The sequence below is a fragment of the Malaya genurostris genome, chromosome 1, assembly GCF_030247185.1.
Source record: "Malaya genurostris strain Urasoe2022 chromosome 1, Malgen_1.1, whole genome shotgun sequence".
Lineage (NCBI taxonomy): Eukaryota > Metazoa > Arthropoda > Insecta > Diptera > Culicidae > Malaya > Malaya genurostris.
Genome location: NC_080570.1, coordinates 136,591,217 through 136,610,233, shown reverse-complemented (window position 1 = coordinate 136,610,233; position 19,017 = coordinate 136,591,217). Strand labels below are relative to the sequence as shown.

The 19,017-nt window shown below is 39.3% G+C and overlaps 1 protein-coding gene across 2 annotated transcripts; it reads left to right on the top strand.

Annotated features, from left to right (window-relative positions):
- The first annotated feature begins 1,412 nt into the window (after positions 1-1,412).
- LOC131425864 (integrator complex subunit 6) lies at positions 1,413-18,783 on the top strand. Of its 2 annotated transcripts, none has more exons than XM_058588113.1 (3): positions 1,413-1,607; positions 10,737-11,555; positions 15,566-18,783. In XM_058588113.1, exons 2-3 carry the CDS (start codon positions 10,947-10,949, stop codon positions 18,368-18,370), a joined length of 3,414 nt encoding a protein of 1,137 aa, XP_058444096.1. In that variant the 5' UTR covers positions 1,413-1,607; positions 10,737-10,946; the 3' UTR covers positions 18,371-18,783. The 2 variants fall into 2 exon arrangements, with proteins under 2 accessions (XP_058444096.1, XP_058444097.1); XM_058588114.1 differs by lacking the exon at positions 1,413-1,607 and adding an exon at positions 2,611-3,045.
- The last annotated feature ends 234 nt before the right edge of the window (positions 18,784-19,017 follow it).

Sequence of the window (19,017 nt, the reverse complement as noted above, 5' to 3'; positions counted from 1 at the left end):
TTACAATTCAACGCAACTTTTTTTAGAGTTGAACTGTATCATTTAAATTAGAGTTTGCTCCAAATAATCGTTTGCATGCTTGTATGTGCTGAATGTTCTAACGAACCTAACATGCGGTTTTAAGATTTTGTACAATAGTGATAAAAACTTTGAAATACACTCAAAATAATAATCATGTTATAGTTACGTGAAAAGTTATGTGAATATTTTCCACCCTACTTTTCACGTAGGTTTTAATAGACTGGCATTTAAAAGCTGTTTAATGCATAATCCAGTAAAAATTACGTGTTTCATAGGTAAAATGTAATGTACTGCTCATATCACATTTATCTATCAGTTCATATCAAATTTAGATACCAAAGAATCACTATTTTATATATTGGTTGAAGTCAAAAGGGAGATTTCAGATTTTTATATAAATCTAAAGAATGAAAAATGACATGCAAAACAAAACATTTATTTTATAAAATCAGCATAGAATTTTAAATAAAAAATAAAAAGCAACTAATAACGTCGTGGGATCTCGAATCGACAAGCCTCCAGAAATCGTTATGTTGTCACTGCCATCAAACTGAAGCCGAAGTCGAGATCCGAGAACTCCCACAACACTACCGATGCAGGTTGAGGACCATTACATGGGTCCAGTGTCGCTAGCTTCATACCGATTTTGAACTCGTTTTTCGGTGGACCAACGGCCTGTTTGAAGCATTCGGCAGGAGCGGGCACACTTCCGGACTCACGCAGGCACTCGATCCAATCGAATACATGGAAACTTTCATACTGGAATGAACCGATCGATGTAGTAAAAATTGTAATTAAATAACATTTCTCGCAAATATTTATACTATTCACACTTTGAGGGCCACTGTTCGCCATTTTCAAAATCGAGTTTTTCACACTGGAAATTCACGTAGATTGTTTGACGTTTGGTCAATTCACGTAAACCTTATGTGATGACTCTATTCATTTTAGAGGATGCTCGTATAACATTCATTTTCGTCACGTAAAATATTCAATTTGACATTTGAAACCAGTTTACGTGATTTTTCAAGTGAATCGAACGTGAATTTTTTTTTGAGTGTAGAAATATATGGAAGATCTATAGAAAATTTTAAATTATTTAAAACTATCAGTATGAATGGCAACTTTGTTTATGGCGATGAAAAGATTTATAATACATCAATGACAAATATTTTACCGAACTAGACAGAGATAGAGAATGAGCATAACCAGTACTTTAGCTTTGAACTGCAGTAGTGCGAGCAGATTAGCGCGCTTCTATGGCTTTGCAGTGTGCTCTGCTGGCATCAGGTTTGTGATGTGTGTGCTGCCTGTACAGAAAGAAGGCAGCCGAGCGACCGAACCGCGACGAGAGTTGCGAACCTCTCCGTCTGTCAGTTGTCAACTAGTAGTGGAAGAGAACGGTTCAAAACAAGCGGTGATCTGTATCATCTTGTTCGTGATTACTGTATGGTGGACATTTTTTTCGACCAAAAGCTGCCTGTAGGTGTTCTTAACAGTTAGAAAACACGCCCCGATCGAACCAGTACGTCCAGAGGATTTCAACGCGCTACCGTCCGGGGTGGATTTGTTGCGTTCGAGGCTAGGTATTAGAAAAATGGAAATAATTTTTCCTTCGCACACTCTCATCACTCCTTCGGTGGGATCTCGTTGGCTCGGTAGATATCTCGCGCATGAGATGTGATCGTCCGTCTCGCTCGTTCCCACGGCTCTCGGTTGGGATGGGTTGACTGAATGTTGCTCGCTTGGCCTTAACAGCTTCGCTTGCTCGCTCTGTCGGGAACGTTTTTTAGACCCATCGGCTCTCGAATGAGTCGGTGAGATGTGAGCGCGATGAGAGAAAACGACTGAATGTGAAACGATTTTGCAAATCAGAAAATGAAAAGTGATGTGTGCCCGGCAGCGCCGCTCCGTGAGCTTTCCGGAAAATAGGTGAAAAGTTTCAGTGACGGGTTGAAGTCTTCGGAAAAAATCTGTCCATTGTGGCTAGTTTCATTTTTCGAAAAAAAATTTTGTGATGAAATATGCAAATTATTTTGGGAAGCGGATTTATATGAACTAATAATTAATCGTCGATCCGTAGTCGTTGGAGTTGAAACAGCAAACATGTGTTTATTGGTGCCGTTATTTACTGCTTTGAAAATGATAAAACGCCTAAAGTTTACGGTTGAAAACTCGATTCAATGTTATTGTTATAGAAGTTAAAGGATGATAGGCATTACTTTATGTTGTGCTAGTAGTAGTAAATGCATTTTGATGTGAATATTTATTGTGGGATTTTTAAGACAATCGATTTGGTATTTTTCATAACAATCAGCTTCAATAATTCGATTTCGCACTATTTAAACATTTGCCGGCTAAAAAATGTAACTGCTTCGGGATTTACAGCGTTACTCGAGTATGTCAACATTCGAAGAGCCGAATAGTGAAAGATTTCTTTCAATTAAGGGGTTGCTCGATACTGAGCGTCACCGATAGCTCTGACACATTTGCATCCGTCTGAATCGTACCAGCTGTCAAAAGTGACGATGCGCTGTATCGATACAAAGGCAAACCAACGACTTATCAGGGTAATATGTAAACAGCTGCGTGTGAATTTTCTGTGCATGCTCGCGAAAGCGAATTGGAAAATCAGCTCCACCAAAGGCTAAGAAACAGCAGCAGCCAACCAAGCAAAAGCAGCACACCGACCGTAATAGAGTTTGCACATCTCCTCGTTTCAGTGAACTGTGGTGGCAAGTCTTTGCTTCACTGTTCGTCTATTGCATATCAATGACGGTGTTTGTTGTTTATAGCGTGTTTCAGTCATTCTGGCTATTATTTTATCTCCGTTTCGAGCTAATTGACCGTCGCAGGCTTATATAATTCAATTCGTACTCAATCCAGTCCAGTGTTTATGCTCAATGTAGAAGTCAAATTTTGTCCTGTGATTTGCATTTGAAAGTTTCGCATACGGAAGCCGAACAAAACGGATATCCACCTTTTACGCTGTACACCATTAAACTAGAGCACATGTATAAATAGGTATGATCTTTTTTACGCAAACAAAAACAAAGAGAACGTTGAGTACGGAGGGGTAAACGATAGCGAAAAAATTAATGATGCTGCTAAATAGCAGCATAAGTAAAGTGTTCGTGTGTATGTGTTTACTGTATTGGCTGTAATGCACATGCAATTTGTTTTTGCGGATTCGCTCAGTTGTACCGTGATATCTGAATCATTTTAGTTTTAATGGCGGACTACATACTTTCGGGTTCTATGAATGTGGAAGCAGCTTTACTGATAATCATTTACTGATTTTTTGAAAAAAAAAAATAGATTCGATATGAGGAAATCTTTCCAAGCAGTAGATGCATTGATATTTTCAATACAGGTGGGTCAATGGAGAGATTGAATAACTTTGCTCATTGGATTGCAGTCTGTTTCACAAGCAGGCCCAAGTTTGTCGAAAGTAATGAAATAATTTTGTTCACTTACTCTTTATTGTGAGTATGTTTTCCTGCGTTGTCTCGATATGATTTGCGTCAGATTATTGCCCTCTTGAAGGGTTCAATTTCTGTTGTCAGGTTTAAACATTTTCTCGACAGTTTTCATTTCGAGAATTTTTGCTGCACTCAAATTTATGTAAAAAGCAACCGAATTTCCATTCTAAGAAGCACTCACAAACATTCAATTTTACTGGATGTTTGATTGTGCATTGAACAAAATCGGTACTGTTTCCCAACCAGACACGCTGCACTCGAACCCAGGCCCAAAAATTACTTTATCCGAAAGTTTAGCTCAGACGTTTTTCGATATAGGTTGCTTTGAGCAAAGGATTTGAGTTTGTAGAACTGTATTGCAGTTTGGTTTTCTGTTCACCTTAACTGATCATGTTGAAGCTGACATGAATTTGCTTTCTAGCTTCACACAGGCGCAGAGAAGGGTTATGTCTTATCATCTCTGCTGACGAATTGTGCGCCAAATCGTATTCGCAGTTGGCAATACTCTCTCAGATTTTAATGAAACTTTCTGGAAATGGAGACTTTGTTACAAAGGGCCACTTTGCATACTTTGTTTTCGCAAAATTCTTCTAGATCAGTGATTCCCAACTCACCCTACCACTGCGGCAGCGAAGCGAAATTGTGTTAAGCGCTACCGTGTGTTGCCACGAACTAGGGGTCGATATCGACCCCTTTGGGAAAGAACTGGTCTAGATTGTCTTTTGAGAAGGGTCAAACTTTTTTAGCCAATTTTTTGAAAACGTGTTGTGCTAGTAAAAAATTTATTAAATGAACCAATTTTTATCTAGTCCTACACAGAAAAAAAATGATTAAAAATTTAAAATTGATCTATAAAGAAAAAAAACATATTTGATTTCGATAAATTTTTTTTACCAAGATAGGTGATTATATTTCCTAACAACCGTTCATACATTGCACAGTGGTCCTAAACGGGAAATTGGTGAGACAAAAATATTTTCGCCTTGAAATGTTATTTTTTTAGTTAGTGTTTAATAAAAAATGGTTGCCCTTCACAGCAAAATTGTAGTAAATTCAAATTTGAGCAACTTAACTGAAGAAGTCAACTTCCTAGCTCTTCATTTGATCGAGTTACATACATTTTTCGGAGTAAAAGTAGGGTAGCTCCTAAAAAATCACTTTTATTGTTCTAACCCTTTAGTGAGCAATTTTATGAGAAAATCGTCTTCCGAAGAATAGACTAGCTAACTATTGTGTACAATTTTGCACTGATAAGTTCTTCAATATAAGCTACCAATCAGAAGTTATGACTGTTTTTTTTATAAAAAACTAGTCAAACTTCAAACATCAATGTTATTTATTAATTCAATTAAATTTATGTTCAAATTGCCTTACAAAAAATCGGAAGTCATATAATTCTTGAACGTCAAAACGTAGCAGCATACTACCTTTAACAAAATGATAGTTTCAAATAAGCCCTTGGAGTGTCTAATACAACACTTTTCCGAAAAATAAACAAGAAAACTACAGCCGAAAATAGATTTTTTTTTAACAATTTGAACTTATTACCAAAAAAAAAATGATTTGATTGATTTTAAACCCCTTTTGTTTTCTTGTTGGGCATTTTTCGAAAAATGATGTATGGGACACTTATGGGGCTTATTTCAAACTATCGTGTTACTGAAGGCAGTATGTTCAAGAATTATATGACTTTTCCGATTTTTTGTAAGCAATTTGAACATACAGGGTCCGGCACTCGAAATGTAACCAATTAAAAAGGCCATAAATTCAGTTTGGAAAATTACTTTTACTTAATTCAAAGTACAAAATGTGTAAAAATAATACAAAATTCAGAACCAATTCACTTTTGCTCGATATGACCACCTTTTGCCTTGACTATGGCCTTGAGACGGTCAAAAAATTTGGCCCACTCGCGGACAATAACTTTTTTCAGCACCTCGAGACTGGTGTATCTTTTAGTTCGGACTTTGCTCTCCAAAATGGCCCAAAGAGAATAATCCATTGGATTCGCATCTGGTGAATTCGAGAGCCATTGTGTGGACGTGATGAAGTTCGGAACGTTGTTTTTCAGCCATTCTTGGTTCACTCGAGCTTTGTGAGACGGTGCCGAGTCCAGCTGAAACGTCCATGGTCTGCCACCGAAATGTTTGTCTGCCCACGGCTTCAAAGCAACCTCCAGAATACTTTCCCGATAATATGTCGCATTTACCTTGACGCCAGGCTCGAAGGTCTGAAGTTGGTTACACTTCGAGTGCCGGACCCTGTAGATTTAATTGAGTTAAAAAATAACACCCTCTCGAATTTCTCTTCAAACTTTCCTTATTTTATAACCTTTCAGAAACAGCATAGGATGAAATTTTATCGATCTGGCATCTGCTATAAATTGATGTTTGAAGGTTGACTAGTTTTTGATGAAAAAACAATCATAACTTTTGATTGGAGCTTCTATTGAAAATCTCAACTGCGCAAAATTGTGCACAAGCCAATTCTTCGAAAGACGATTTTCTCATAAAATTGTTCACGAAAAAGATATAACGATAAAAGAGATTTTTTAAGAGCCACCCTACTTTTACTTCGAAAAATATATGTAACAGTTCGGCTGGAAAGTTCGTATCGTTTAATAGAAACACACATTTTTTTGGCCAAAATTCGTTTTTATTATTCAACATAATTGCCATCAGAGGCGATACAGCGATTATAGCGATCTTCCAACTTTTCGATACTATTTTTGTAGTACGATTTGTCCTTTGCCTCAAAATAGGCCTCAGTTTCAGCGATTACCTCTTCATTGCTTCTAAATTTTTTACCAGCGAGCATTCTCTTGAGGTCTGAGAACAGGAAAAAGTCACTGGGGGCCAAATCTGGAGAATACAGTGGATGAGGGAGCAATTCGAAGCCCAATTCGTTCAATTTCAGCATGGTTTCCATCGACTTGTGACACGGTGCATTGTCTTGATGAAACAAAACTTTTTTCTTCTCCAAATGAGGCCGTTTTTTTTTTAATTTCGTCCTTCAAACGCTCTAATAACGCTATATATATATAGTATATATAGTCACTGTTGATGGTTTTTCCCTTTTCAAGGTAGTCGATGAAAATTATACCATGCGAATCCCAAAATACAGACGCCATAACCTTACCGGCCGATTGTTGAGTCTTTCCACGCTTTGGGTTCGGTTCATCGCGTGCAGTCCACTCAGCTGAATGTCGATTGGACTCCGGAGTGAAGTGATGGAGTCATGTTTCGTCCATTGTTATATATCGACGAAAAAAATCGGTTTTATTTCGATATAACAGCCCCAAACACTGCTCAGAATCACTTTACGGTCATTGAAAATCATTTTGTGGATTTTTTTCACGTTTTCATCGGTAAGAGCCTCTTTTGGACGTCCACTGCGTTCATCGTCTTCGGTGCTCATATGACCAGTACGAAATTTTGCAAACCACTTACGAATTGTTGCTTCGCCCGGTGCAGAGTCTGGATAACACTCATCAAGCCATTTTTTGGTATCGGCGGCACTTTTTTTCATCAAAAAGTAGTGTTTCATCAACACACGAAATTCCTTTTTTTCCATTTTTTCACAATAACAAAAGTAGCTTCACTCAAAATGCAATATCTCACAAACTAATAATAAGACAGCTGTCAAATTTATACACGTATTTTTTGAAGGTTGGTACTAACTGAAAATGGTATGGATTTAATTCTAGTGGCGCCATCTCATAGAAACGATACGAACTTTTCAGCCGATCTGTTATAGACTTTGACGCCACTAACCAAAATTGATCTAGACTGTCTTTCGAAAAGAGGAAAACTTTTTAAACTATTTTTTCAAATAGCTATAGTGGAAAAAAATACAAATCTTACAAAAAAGTGTTGTACAAATGATTTATATAAAATCAATCAAATTTTCGAGTACAAATACTGAAAAAAATCAACAGACACAATGTGGGCCTACCAATCATGAATCCCTTAATATAGTATTCGAATTTCAAAGGTACTTTTTTTCTCGTAAACTTAATGAGTGAGCATTTTCTGGGTTAACGGTCATGCTATTCAATTTGCACCAACCCGCAAAGGTTACCGATTGTCGCTGAAGGAACGTCGCATTCTCTGAGCTGCGAATAACATGATAGATTTTGAGGTCATCTGCGAAAGATATCCGCGGTCCTTCCATCTATTCGATTCCCTAAAAGTAACATCGTTAAAGTACAACAAGAAGATCATAGGGCCTAGATGGCTCCCCTTCGTAATTGCAGATATTGAAAAAAAAAATCTTCCGAACCATAATCGTCAATTTTAACCGTAAGATTCCTGGGATCTAGTATGCCTTACACAGGTTTATTGAAAAATTTAGTTTGAGCTTGGATGTCTGTTCTCTGTGGTTGACTTATGAGATCATAATATCTTTCATTTGAGCCCAAGGGGCAAATCACTCTAAACTTTGTCTGAACTCAAACAAGTTTTACCGGGAGTAAAAAAGTTTAGCAGGGATCTCGCTGGATTAGAATGGGATTAGAGAAGTTTAGCCGAGATCTGGAAAAGCATTATTTTGACATAAGAAGCTGTGAACGTGGGAGCAGAGATGCCAGATATTTTTCATAGAAAACCTGTATTGTTTTGTATAAAAAATCTGTATTTATCTGTATTCAGAAAGGAAATTTCGGAAATAAAATGATGTTTGAAGATGTTATTCCATTAGATTATTGTTATAGAATGGCAGATGCAAAGAGCATTCCTCTATATCGTAAGTCCTTGCCGCACGGACATGAACATTCAACGACGAAATTTAATTGTTTTTGTTATCAACCACAATTGAATTGTAAATCCATATACTTTTTTCGTTTGAAAATGATGACTTGGAATTCAAACATGGAATTCAAACGCCCATTACGCAACGTCAAGTCAGGTCATACAACTTTTCAGTCTGACAATAAAGTTTCATGGCGCTGCACGAAAAAATTTTCATTTGAATATGGGTAATCAAACACGCTCAGACGGAAAAGTTTCATTATTTCTTTCTTACTTTTTGTGGTAAGTGGTCTATATAAATCTGTATTTAATTTGAGAAATTTGTATAAAATCTGTACTCTGTATTAAATCTGTATGCGCATGTAAAAATCTGTATAATACAGATAAATCTGTATAAATGGCATCTCTGCGTGGGAGCTCGAATGACAGATACACTTCATACAAGATTAGGCAAAACTAGGTTGGATTAGTTTTAAATTACCCAAATTTATCTAGACTAGTTGGGATTAAAAGAGATTAGAGAAAATTGTTTTGGAATGACATGAGTTTATTAGTATGAGATTGTCTAGAGTTTAGAGTGATTTGCCCCTTGTTTGAGCCTAAGTTCTGAGGAAATGAAGTAAGTTTTATGACAGCCTCCGGTTCTTCCGGAACTAGGAAGTGAAGTTCGGTATACCTGGAAATAAAATTTTTGGTAACCAACTAACCAGACCTGCACAATTTGTGAATTATACGGCTTTTTCAATTTTTTATGCTTATCAGCCGGTAATTTCGGAACCGGAAGTCGTATCGGGATGTTTTTTAAAATCGTTTTAGAAATGCATGAAACGTCGAGATCTTGAGTTATCAAGAATTTTTTAAGTTAACTCTCTGACATTTAGACAATTTTCGATGTATTTCGAAGAAAAAATTTTTTAGATTACACCAGATCTCGACGTTTTATACGTTTCTTAGACATTTGGCATCAAAAAAAGTTCGATTTTGGAAATTTCAAAATTTTTCAAGTCTCAGAGTCGATTGTTTTCAATATTTTTTAGATTTAGATTACACCAGATCTGGATGTTTCATGTATTTCTAAGACATTTGGCACCAGCGTAGCTTTTACGTATTATTGGGCAAAATTTATTTGAGTGCCCCTAATAAACTGAATGTCCTGTTTTTTTTGCTCGCTGAGCCTCGTAAAAGGCCCCCTGAAACCGTGCCCCGGCTGCCCCTCTGTAAAAGCGGTCTGCCAGGCCCTAAATAAATAACGCGGTTTTTTTACTGTGTACTACAGCGGCCCTTACACGAGAATTATTAATGTCATTTTTAATGATTACTAAAGTAATGACATTCCAAATTTTTATGGATAATTCAACATTACTGCCCTTACACGTTCATTAAAAATGACATTACTGCTTAGTAATGACACTCTTCTAAATAATCGTGTAAGGGGCGCTTACGATCCTACTATCTTTAAGAATACTTCCAGGTCAGGAAATATACAAGAGAAGACCTTTTTTGGTCACCATTCAAAAATAGTTTAGTGTAGTTCTCAGTAGAAAATCTTAGAATCCATAGATCTACCGAGATTGCCGTATATCTGACATCACTGATAGTCATGCAATTGCAAATGCGCATGCCATTGAGACTAACGAACATGTAAATACTCGTCAGCGCGCGACATTCCGAATGTTTGACATGACAGTTCAGAGTTCAATCGACAGGACGATTTCCCGAATTGGACTCCTGTACATTTTTCGGAAACAGTTCTGTTAGGTAAAGTAAAGAAGTGAAAAGTTCTGCTATTTTTCATGTGATGCCTTTGGAGATTTTTGTGACCGTGATTCACATAAAAAATTGATTGCACTGCTATTATCATACTATTACTAAGGGCATGTTTAGAAGTGTTCTGGTTCTAGATGCATAATTTATGTCAGTTTTAAAATTTAAATATTGAAAGTACAACATTTTATTTGTGTTTCGAGTAGATAGAAAAATAGAACAGCAGCGTATACTAATAAATAAATCTAAAACGGCTGGCTTGGGATACATTCGTTTCAGTTTCTTTTCTATTACTAATCTCTTATGAAAAATTACTAGCTGCTGAATGTACTCTTATAGTTTAAATCTCGCATTTTTTGTGATGACGGTCTGTAAGCAACTCCACTTTCAAGAGGAGTTCAGAAAGACTCGGTACTCGCTGAAAGTAAGTCACAGCAGTAAACGATAGTTTTCAAAAGTGGATGTAGAAAGGCGGCTTATTAGTCGTTATCACGAAAAAAAAAAACGCGTGAAGTATCCACATTTTATGAATCATTAGATTGACTCAAAAAAAAAGCATTCAATTGATAAAACCATGAAGCATGATTAATTCAAACACTTACTTACTAAACATTTAAAAACGAGAATTCAGTATCGAAGGCAAGATGAGAGAAAATCCCTTATTCTGGATCATAACTTGTACCAAAAATTCTAACAGAGTACGTTTACTACTTTTTTTCAGAATCGTCCATTGAAAAAAAAAATTAAAAGAAACGCCACACCGAAGAAAACCCCTCGGAATCCTCCAGCGGAAACCTAGTGTACCATTATCCATATGCCCGCTTCCGGTGGCACAAGCGCTAACGGTGAGGAAGTGGCTGCTGCTGTCGGGGAATGATTTTGCGATCGCTCTGTGTGCCTTGTAATACTAAGCGGTTAGCTCGTCGTTGAAATGACGATCATCCTGTTTCTAGTGGACACCTCAGCGTCCATGTGCCAGAAAGCGCACGTCAACGGTGTCCAGAAGAGCTATCTGGACATTGCGAAGGGAGCGGTTGAGACTTTTCTCAAATATCGGCAACGATCGCAGGATTGCATGGGCGATCGGTACATGCTGCTGACGTTCGAAGATCCACCGAACAACGTGAAGGCAGGTTGGAAGGAGAACCACGCCACGTTTATGAACGAGTTGAAAAACCTGCAGAGCAATGGACTCACGTCGATGGGTGAGGCACTGAAAAATGCGTTCGATCTTCTGAACCTGAATCGGATGCAGAGTGGTATCGATACGTACGGGCAGGGCCGTTGTCCGTTCTATCTGGAACCGTCCGTGATTATCGTACTGACCGACGGGGGAAAGTATTCGTTTCGGAATGGAGTTCACCAGGAGATTATACTGCCGCTGCATGCACAGATTCCGGGGACCAAGCTGACGAAGGAACCGTTCCGATGGGATCAGCGGTTGTTTTCGCTGGTACTACGGATGAGTGGGAACCGGGCCGACGAACGGGTCGATGGAAAGGTGCCGCATGACGAATCGATGATCGAGAAGATGTGCGAGGTGAGTTGTTTGTTTTAAACTGAAATCTTAACAAATTAAGTAGGGGAATTGTCGCCTGGGTCATCTCATTAGTCGAGTCAGCCTTTTATTTCGCTTTTTTAATCAACGGATTGCGTTGGATTACGTCGACTAATATTAGCTTTGGTCCACAGAAACAACTCAATGAAATGAAAAATTTTCACTTATCGCGCTGTAATACCGGAAGTTGTATCTGAATCACATTTTTGGAGACTTTTTAAAGAATTCCAAGATCTTTTATTTGCATCTTAGTTTGTGAAAATCGGTTCAGCCATCCGTGAGAAAATCTAGTGAACTTATCCTGTCACATACATACACACATACATACATACACACAGCCATTTTGTGATCTCGACGAACTGAGTCGAATGGTATATGACACTCGGATCTCTGGGCCTCCGTTCGTGAGTCGCTTTTCAGTCGTAATTGCAAAGCCATTCGATTATACTCAGATTTACGAAGTTATGCGGATTTCCAAAGTTACGCAATTTTTTCTGTGGCGTAAACATCCCCCGCGTAAAAATTTCTTCAGTGTGGCGGTGTGAGAATACTACTAATACGCAACAGACAGAGAGGAAAGATGAAAATGCATGAAACAGCCAAAAATGGAAAGTTTTGCGAAAAAGTATCGCCCAGAGGAAGGACACGAACCTGTCATCATAGTTCGTAGATCGTCTTCTCGGAAAGAAGAAGGGTTAAGGTTTGAATTCAACACTACTTTATGACTAAAATCAACCCCCAAAATAGGTGTGAGTTTGGCATAAAATTATTTGGCATTATGGTTATTTAGCACAGTGATTCCCAAGGCCCTTAAGTGGGTACCAGTTCAGCTTTAGTGGGAAGTAAACTCAAAATTGACGGGTAACAGGGGTCACTATGACGATTTTTCGACATCCGGACTTGAATTTCTTGCCGATCTGGACTTACAGACTACCGACAAACGATATCCGAATACTTTTAATTACATTAGTAACAGTTAATTTGGTTACATTCAATTCCGACAACTGTGCGAGCGAGTAGTATGGATTTTCGCGATGCACACTTCGGCTAAAATGTCATTTCCACAATCGAGAAGCAAATATCAAAATCAAACAGTAGGCTTGGTCAAATGCATTGGAAAATAGTGTTCGGAACAAATTTGTGCTTTAATTTCAGTGAAGTCAGCCTGCAATCGAAACGCGATCAATTTATTATGACAAAAACCTTTGAGCTGATGAAGTTCGCTCAACGACAGGCTAAATATGGAGATCTGCAGGAACACTGAGCTCATTTAGAATTTCCTTCAAAAGACTTCATTTCGAGATTTGACGTTATTTTAAATTGGACTAGGCTGTCAATCCCAAGCTTTATGTTGGCTAATGAAACATTGTTACAAAAAATGTTATTGTGTTTTTTTTTCTTTATATCCTGTCCTCAGAGTTCATAGTTCTAGTTCTTCATAGTTATCAAACTGAGAAATCGCTTAATTATTACTGAGTGAGAAGATTTGTGAGTTTTTCTAACGATCATAAACTCAACTAGCAATAAAAATGATAAACACAATCATGTCAATCCTTCACACTAATACTTGTGTCTTAATTTTTCATTTAGAAGACTGTGAGTCGTAAGTGAACTACAAATGGGCAAAACAGTTTATTTTAAAGAACCGTTTAGTACTGCAGAGTTCTATTGAAAGAACTAGTTCTCCAGAGCCGTTCGCTCGTTCGTTCTTAGTTAGAGTGTATATGTTTTTTTTTTGCAAAGACTAAACGAGAACTTAGTTTTGTAAGGTTAAGCGAGCACGAATTTGAACTGAGGTTTCGTGATGAAGCTTTCTTATTAGAGAACTACTGTTCTCGAAAAAGGAAATATTGATCACATATTGATACTGTTCTCGAAAAAAGAAATATTCGATATACTGATAATATTAGACTAAAACAGAATATTATTCTCAACATTTGCTACTTAGCCATTGTAGACTAGCTGGCGCACCTTCTTGCGAACGTTCCTCATTAAATTCCGTGCAGACTTCTTGGCGACAAGCTTCGACACTTTTTTCCAATCTTTTTCGAACTGTTGAATGATTTCGGCTGCCGAGACATGTTTCCTGCGATGTGCCTTCGTTAATGCCAAAAATTCCTCAATTGGTCGAAGTTGTGGGCAATTTGGTGGATTCATGTATCTTGGGACGAAAGTGACGATTTTGGTAGTATACCATTCTACCGTTGATTTCGAGTAGTGGCAAGCAGCAAGATCTAGCCAGAAGACAGCAGGATCCTTGTGGCTTCGAATCATGGGTAGAAGTCGTTTTTGTAAACATTCCTTGATGTATATTTCGCTGTTCATTAAAGCAGTGGTGATGAAGGGTTTCGAAATCTTACCGCAGCTACAAATTGCTTGCCAGACCATAGCTTTCTTACCAAATTTTTCGACTTCAATCGATGTCTCGGACTGGTTTAATACTTGCCTTTCTCGCACCGTACAATATTGTGGTCCCGGCAAGGATTTGTAATCGAGTTTCACGTAGGTTTCGTCGTCCATATTTATGCAGCTCAAATCTCCAGCAGGAATCGTATTGTACAGCTTTCGAACTCTCGGCCTGATCGATGCTTCTTGTTTCGGACTACGTTTTGGTTGTTTCTACTTCTTATAAGTTCGAAGATTCAAACGTTCTTAAGCACGAAGAACATATGACTTCGAAGTGCCCATTTTGTTGGCCACATCCCGAACTTAAACCTCCTTCTTTTGCTCGAACGCCTTCAGTATACGTTTATCCAACTGAGGGTTAGCAGGACCTTTTTTATCGACCCGTTTTCGGTTTATCTTCAAAGGTGTTATCCTCACCGAAATTCCTTATTGCATTTCGCACGGCTTTTTCACTTACTTCTTCCATTTTTGCTATCTTTCTCAGTGACAGTCGGCGTTCTGTGCACCATTTGTACACAATTTTTCGACGTTGTTCTGCTGAAAGTCCACGCATTTCGAAACAAACTAATGGAAACGAATAAACAACTGCACAAGTGGTTAGAGAAAAGTGTAAACAACAGATTCTGAACCATTGCGAAATGGCAGCGGTTTTTGGTTGCGTCCATACTTTCTAGGACAGTCTTTAGTTCTTTAGAACCGTTCACGAACGAATTGCCCATCTCTAAAGTGAATTGTTTGATCTAAATTATTTTTGTTTTCTCTCACACAAGAAGTAAAACCAAAACCATAAATGTCTTGAACATGGTCAATAATTTCGATGTATACTCGTTTCAAACAAGATTTTTTGACCAAGTTCTATAACTGACTTAGTCACATAGATATTCAAAAATTTTTCTATCTTTGTAAGTATTTTCGAGTGTTTGTCAATTATTGTTTGTTTGGGCAAACACCATGAAATTGATAGTGTTTTTGTGATTTGCGGTAAAATTTTCCAAATTAAGAGTGGAGATACCTGATTGGTAACAAAACCCTTCTCTTATAAACCGGTACAGTTATAAAGTCATAGTCATCCAATGTTTGCAACAATCTTTGAAATCTTTGCGGATTGATGCAAAATAACCAAATGATAGTGAATCTCGAAAATGCTCAACCATTACGTACACAAGGAAAAATTCATCGTTATCCATCTGTTGATTATATAAAATTTACTGCCCACCAAAAATGAGCTAGCCATGTAGTGACCAGTTGGGAACCACTGGTGGTATTGCTGGGTTGCGTGCAAAACTCCCATTTGTCCATAACACAACCCACTGTCATCCTATTTTGAATCATCACGTATAAGCCGTTGTTATGTAATTAATGTCGGATGAATTACAGTGGTTCGGGTATCAGATTTTGACTAACTAATGTCGTTTTACAACGACAAATAACCATTGTAAGAATTATTGAACTATGAAAAGCTACTTTATAGTATATAGTTTGAGCATTTGACCTCCATTTTTCACGCTCATATATTAAACTTTTTATGCTGATCAAACGATGAAACTTTATTTTACATGTTCTGTTTTTCATCTCCATCCCAACAGGTAACGGGCGGTCGTTCGTACAAGATCCGGTCCCAGTATGTGCTGAATCAGTGCATTGAGAGTCTGGTGCAGAAGGTGCAACCAGGTGTGGTGATTCATTTTGACCAGCTACTTACGACGAACAATGGCGAAAATGGGGGAGCCGATCTTCAGTTTCAGTCTATCAAGCGGATGATCTACGTGCAGAAGCACCCGCAGCAGAAAACATTTCCGGTTGGTTTCTGGCCCATCCCGGAACCATACTGGCCCGATCCGAAGTCCAGCAGTTTACCGCCGAGGGATGCTCATCCGAAAATTAAAATTATTACTCCATGCTGTGATGAACCGGTAATGCTGAGAAACTTTCCCATAGACAAGTACGAGCTGGAGCCGAGTCCGCTGACGCTCCAGATTCTGTCGAAGAAGGAAAGCAACAAGGTGTGGCCATTGATCGTATCCAGCGGTATGCATGGAATTGAGATGCCTTTCGGTTTCCTGAAGCCGAGTAGTACGATGACCGTTGTTAGTTTGTACGTTCTACCGTACAACTATCAAACTTTTTTACCACTGATCAACGATTTGTTTCACAAATACAATCTAAATCCGCCAAACGACTGGATCTATAAGTTTAGCAATTATGTTAAATCGATCCCACAGTACTACTGTCCGTTTTTGAGACGAGCCCTGGCTACGACCCCAAATGTGCCCTATCAGTTAGTGCAGTACATACTGCCGGAAAATCTGGACAGCTATTTGAGTCCAGCGGTAGCGAACTATCTTAAGCAGATGAAGAATACAGCCAAACAGGACCAAGAAAATCTATGCCTGCGAGTGTTCAAGCAGCTAAAACAACCGAAGCCTGCCTACCATCAGTTGGAAACGGTGAAGCTGAACCCGGGGTTGCAACTGAAGCGGGATCTGATTTCCCATCCGATGCTGAAGGATGCGTTCAATAAGGTGCACGCTGACATTGCTAGCTTCGACAACTACACAATTGTGGTACCGACTGTGATGAGACCGGCCGCGACGAAAAACTACCGTAATCCGTTCGATATCCCCAGGAGGGATCTCATCGACGAGATTGCTCGGATGAGGGAGAACTTCTTCCGGTTGCCGACCAGTGGAATAACGGTGTACACAAAGGACAGTGGCCACTGTTTACCGATTGCCGATATGGGCAACTATCAGGAGTATCTGAAAAACAAGGAGACTCCCCTTAGAGAATTGGAACCGACGAATGTTAGGCAGCACATGTTCGGTAATCCTTACAAGAAGGATAAAAATATGGTAATGGTCGACGAGGCGGATTTGAACGAGATAGCACCGATGAAGGGTGGTCGAGGCGAGCTGGGTGTGGGAGCACTGAAAAACAGAACGGATCCAAATGCAAGACTGAGCCGTAAACGCAAAGCGGGGCCAATTAGGAAAGATTATATTTTCAAGCGTAAATGTACCGGGTTGAGTTCTAGTTCATCGTCTAGTGTAACGTCGGAAACGAGCTCACTGGCCGACTTCACCTCAGACGACGAAAGCGTATCATCGATCACTAGTATCGGGTCGGAATCTGAGCTGGACGACGATCGCGACGGTGAACTGGTGGTGGACTTTGAATTCCCCAGTGACAAAGACGAGGAAAGTCCCATCAATGCTCACGTGCGCGAATTCATCGAAGGCCCAGACGAAGGTGGTGGTTTAGGTGCTGGGCAACCGCCGGAACCGATGGACACCACGATGCCGGATTACGCACAATCGACGCCAAACAGTATGCCTTACCATCATCACTATCACCATCACCCGCTTCATTATCCACCGCATCATACCACAACGGCAACGGTCAGTCCTGCAGCTAGTTCAATTCTCAATCCAGTGGTCGTAGCGACCAGCACCACCAGTAACAGTAGTTGTACTGCCAGCACCAATATCAGTTTAGCGACCAGCAGCAGCACAAATGATATGAACGATGTACTGGAAATATCCAATATTTTGAAAACCTGCCACAACGGTGGCAATACCTTTGCAACGCCGGAGGAACCTTCTCCAGAGCCTGAACAAGTGAAACCTTTGAAAGCCGTAAAACCTAAAGCTGAGCCTCCCACTTTAAAAGTAGAAAGTGTCAGTACAAGTGACCGTATCCTCCTGAATGGTGGTGACCACATCATCCCCAGCCCGCCAGCTAAGGCGGTAGTTGTTACCCAACCTAGCCCCAAACTTCCCCGGCCTTTGACCGAGGAGGAACGTACGCGAATTCGCGAGGAAAACTACGAAACCCGCTCGATAATCTTCAAAGACATCCGGCGTCCGGGGAGGAACTATTCGCTGCTGCTGGAACACCTGCACCTGATAAAGGGCGACCTTCAGATCAAGACTACATTCATCGAGATGTGCGTGAAGGAAGCACTGCGATTTCGGCGGAAAAAGATGGCCGATAGCATTCAGGAATGGTGGGATGAACAGCTGGCGGCTCACGAAAAGCAACAGAAATTACAACAGCAGCAGTATCAAAATGCAGTACGGGCGAATTGCGTCAACAATAGCATTCACCCAGCATCAACTCCACTACACTCGAATCACCAACCTGTGCGATCCGGATCATCGCGGCAACAACAGCAACAGCAACCAGGTCCCAGTAGCAGTGGTAGTAGTCAGAGTGGTAGCAGTAAAAGCAGTAGTATTGCTCACTTCACCCACCAGTCGCACCCGCCCAACAAACATCAGCAACAACAGCATCATAAACATTCGAATCATCAGACTATTAGTAATAGTAGTAATAGTAGCAGTAGTAGTAGTACTAGTAGTAGTAGTAGTAGTAGCAGTAGTAGGATATGAGGATGTTAATTCTTTTCCTCCCTTTCCTTCTGCGCCGGTCGTCGTCGTTGAGCGAAATTGTAAATTCTTTGAAGTTATTTGCTTTATATTTTATTTACCTCTCCATCTTACCCCTTTGCCTATCCCACGATTGTTCAAAGTGTAGTTAAACGAAAGTACTGAGGACAAAATTAATTAATGAAGGAAACCAGGAGGTTAGCCTAATGTTGGGAGTTGTGTTCGAAGTGAGCGAAAGTGTGTGGGCGCTGCTAGGAGAATTTTGTTCGATTGTTTCGTTTCAGTTTTAGAGCGAAGTAAACCAGCGTGTGTAAGACGTAATAAAATCAAATTGAAACAACAAAAACAGATAGTGGTAAGGATAAGAGGAATCGTGTAAATAGATAAATGTTAAATAAATTGCTATATTATAAGTATGAATGCGTAGTTTTTATGTTTTCAAGAACCGATCCCAAAATGTATCACAATGCAACTAATGCTACTCTTGGTAATACATACCTTTTCTTACACGGATACTTTGTAGATCGCTCTCTACTTATTCGATCTACCTTACGTGACCCAAACTATTGTGATTTGATAATTATTATTCAATATGACGTTCAGGCACTATGTTAATGGTTTGGAGATAATGTGACGATTACACTCAAGCT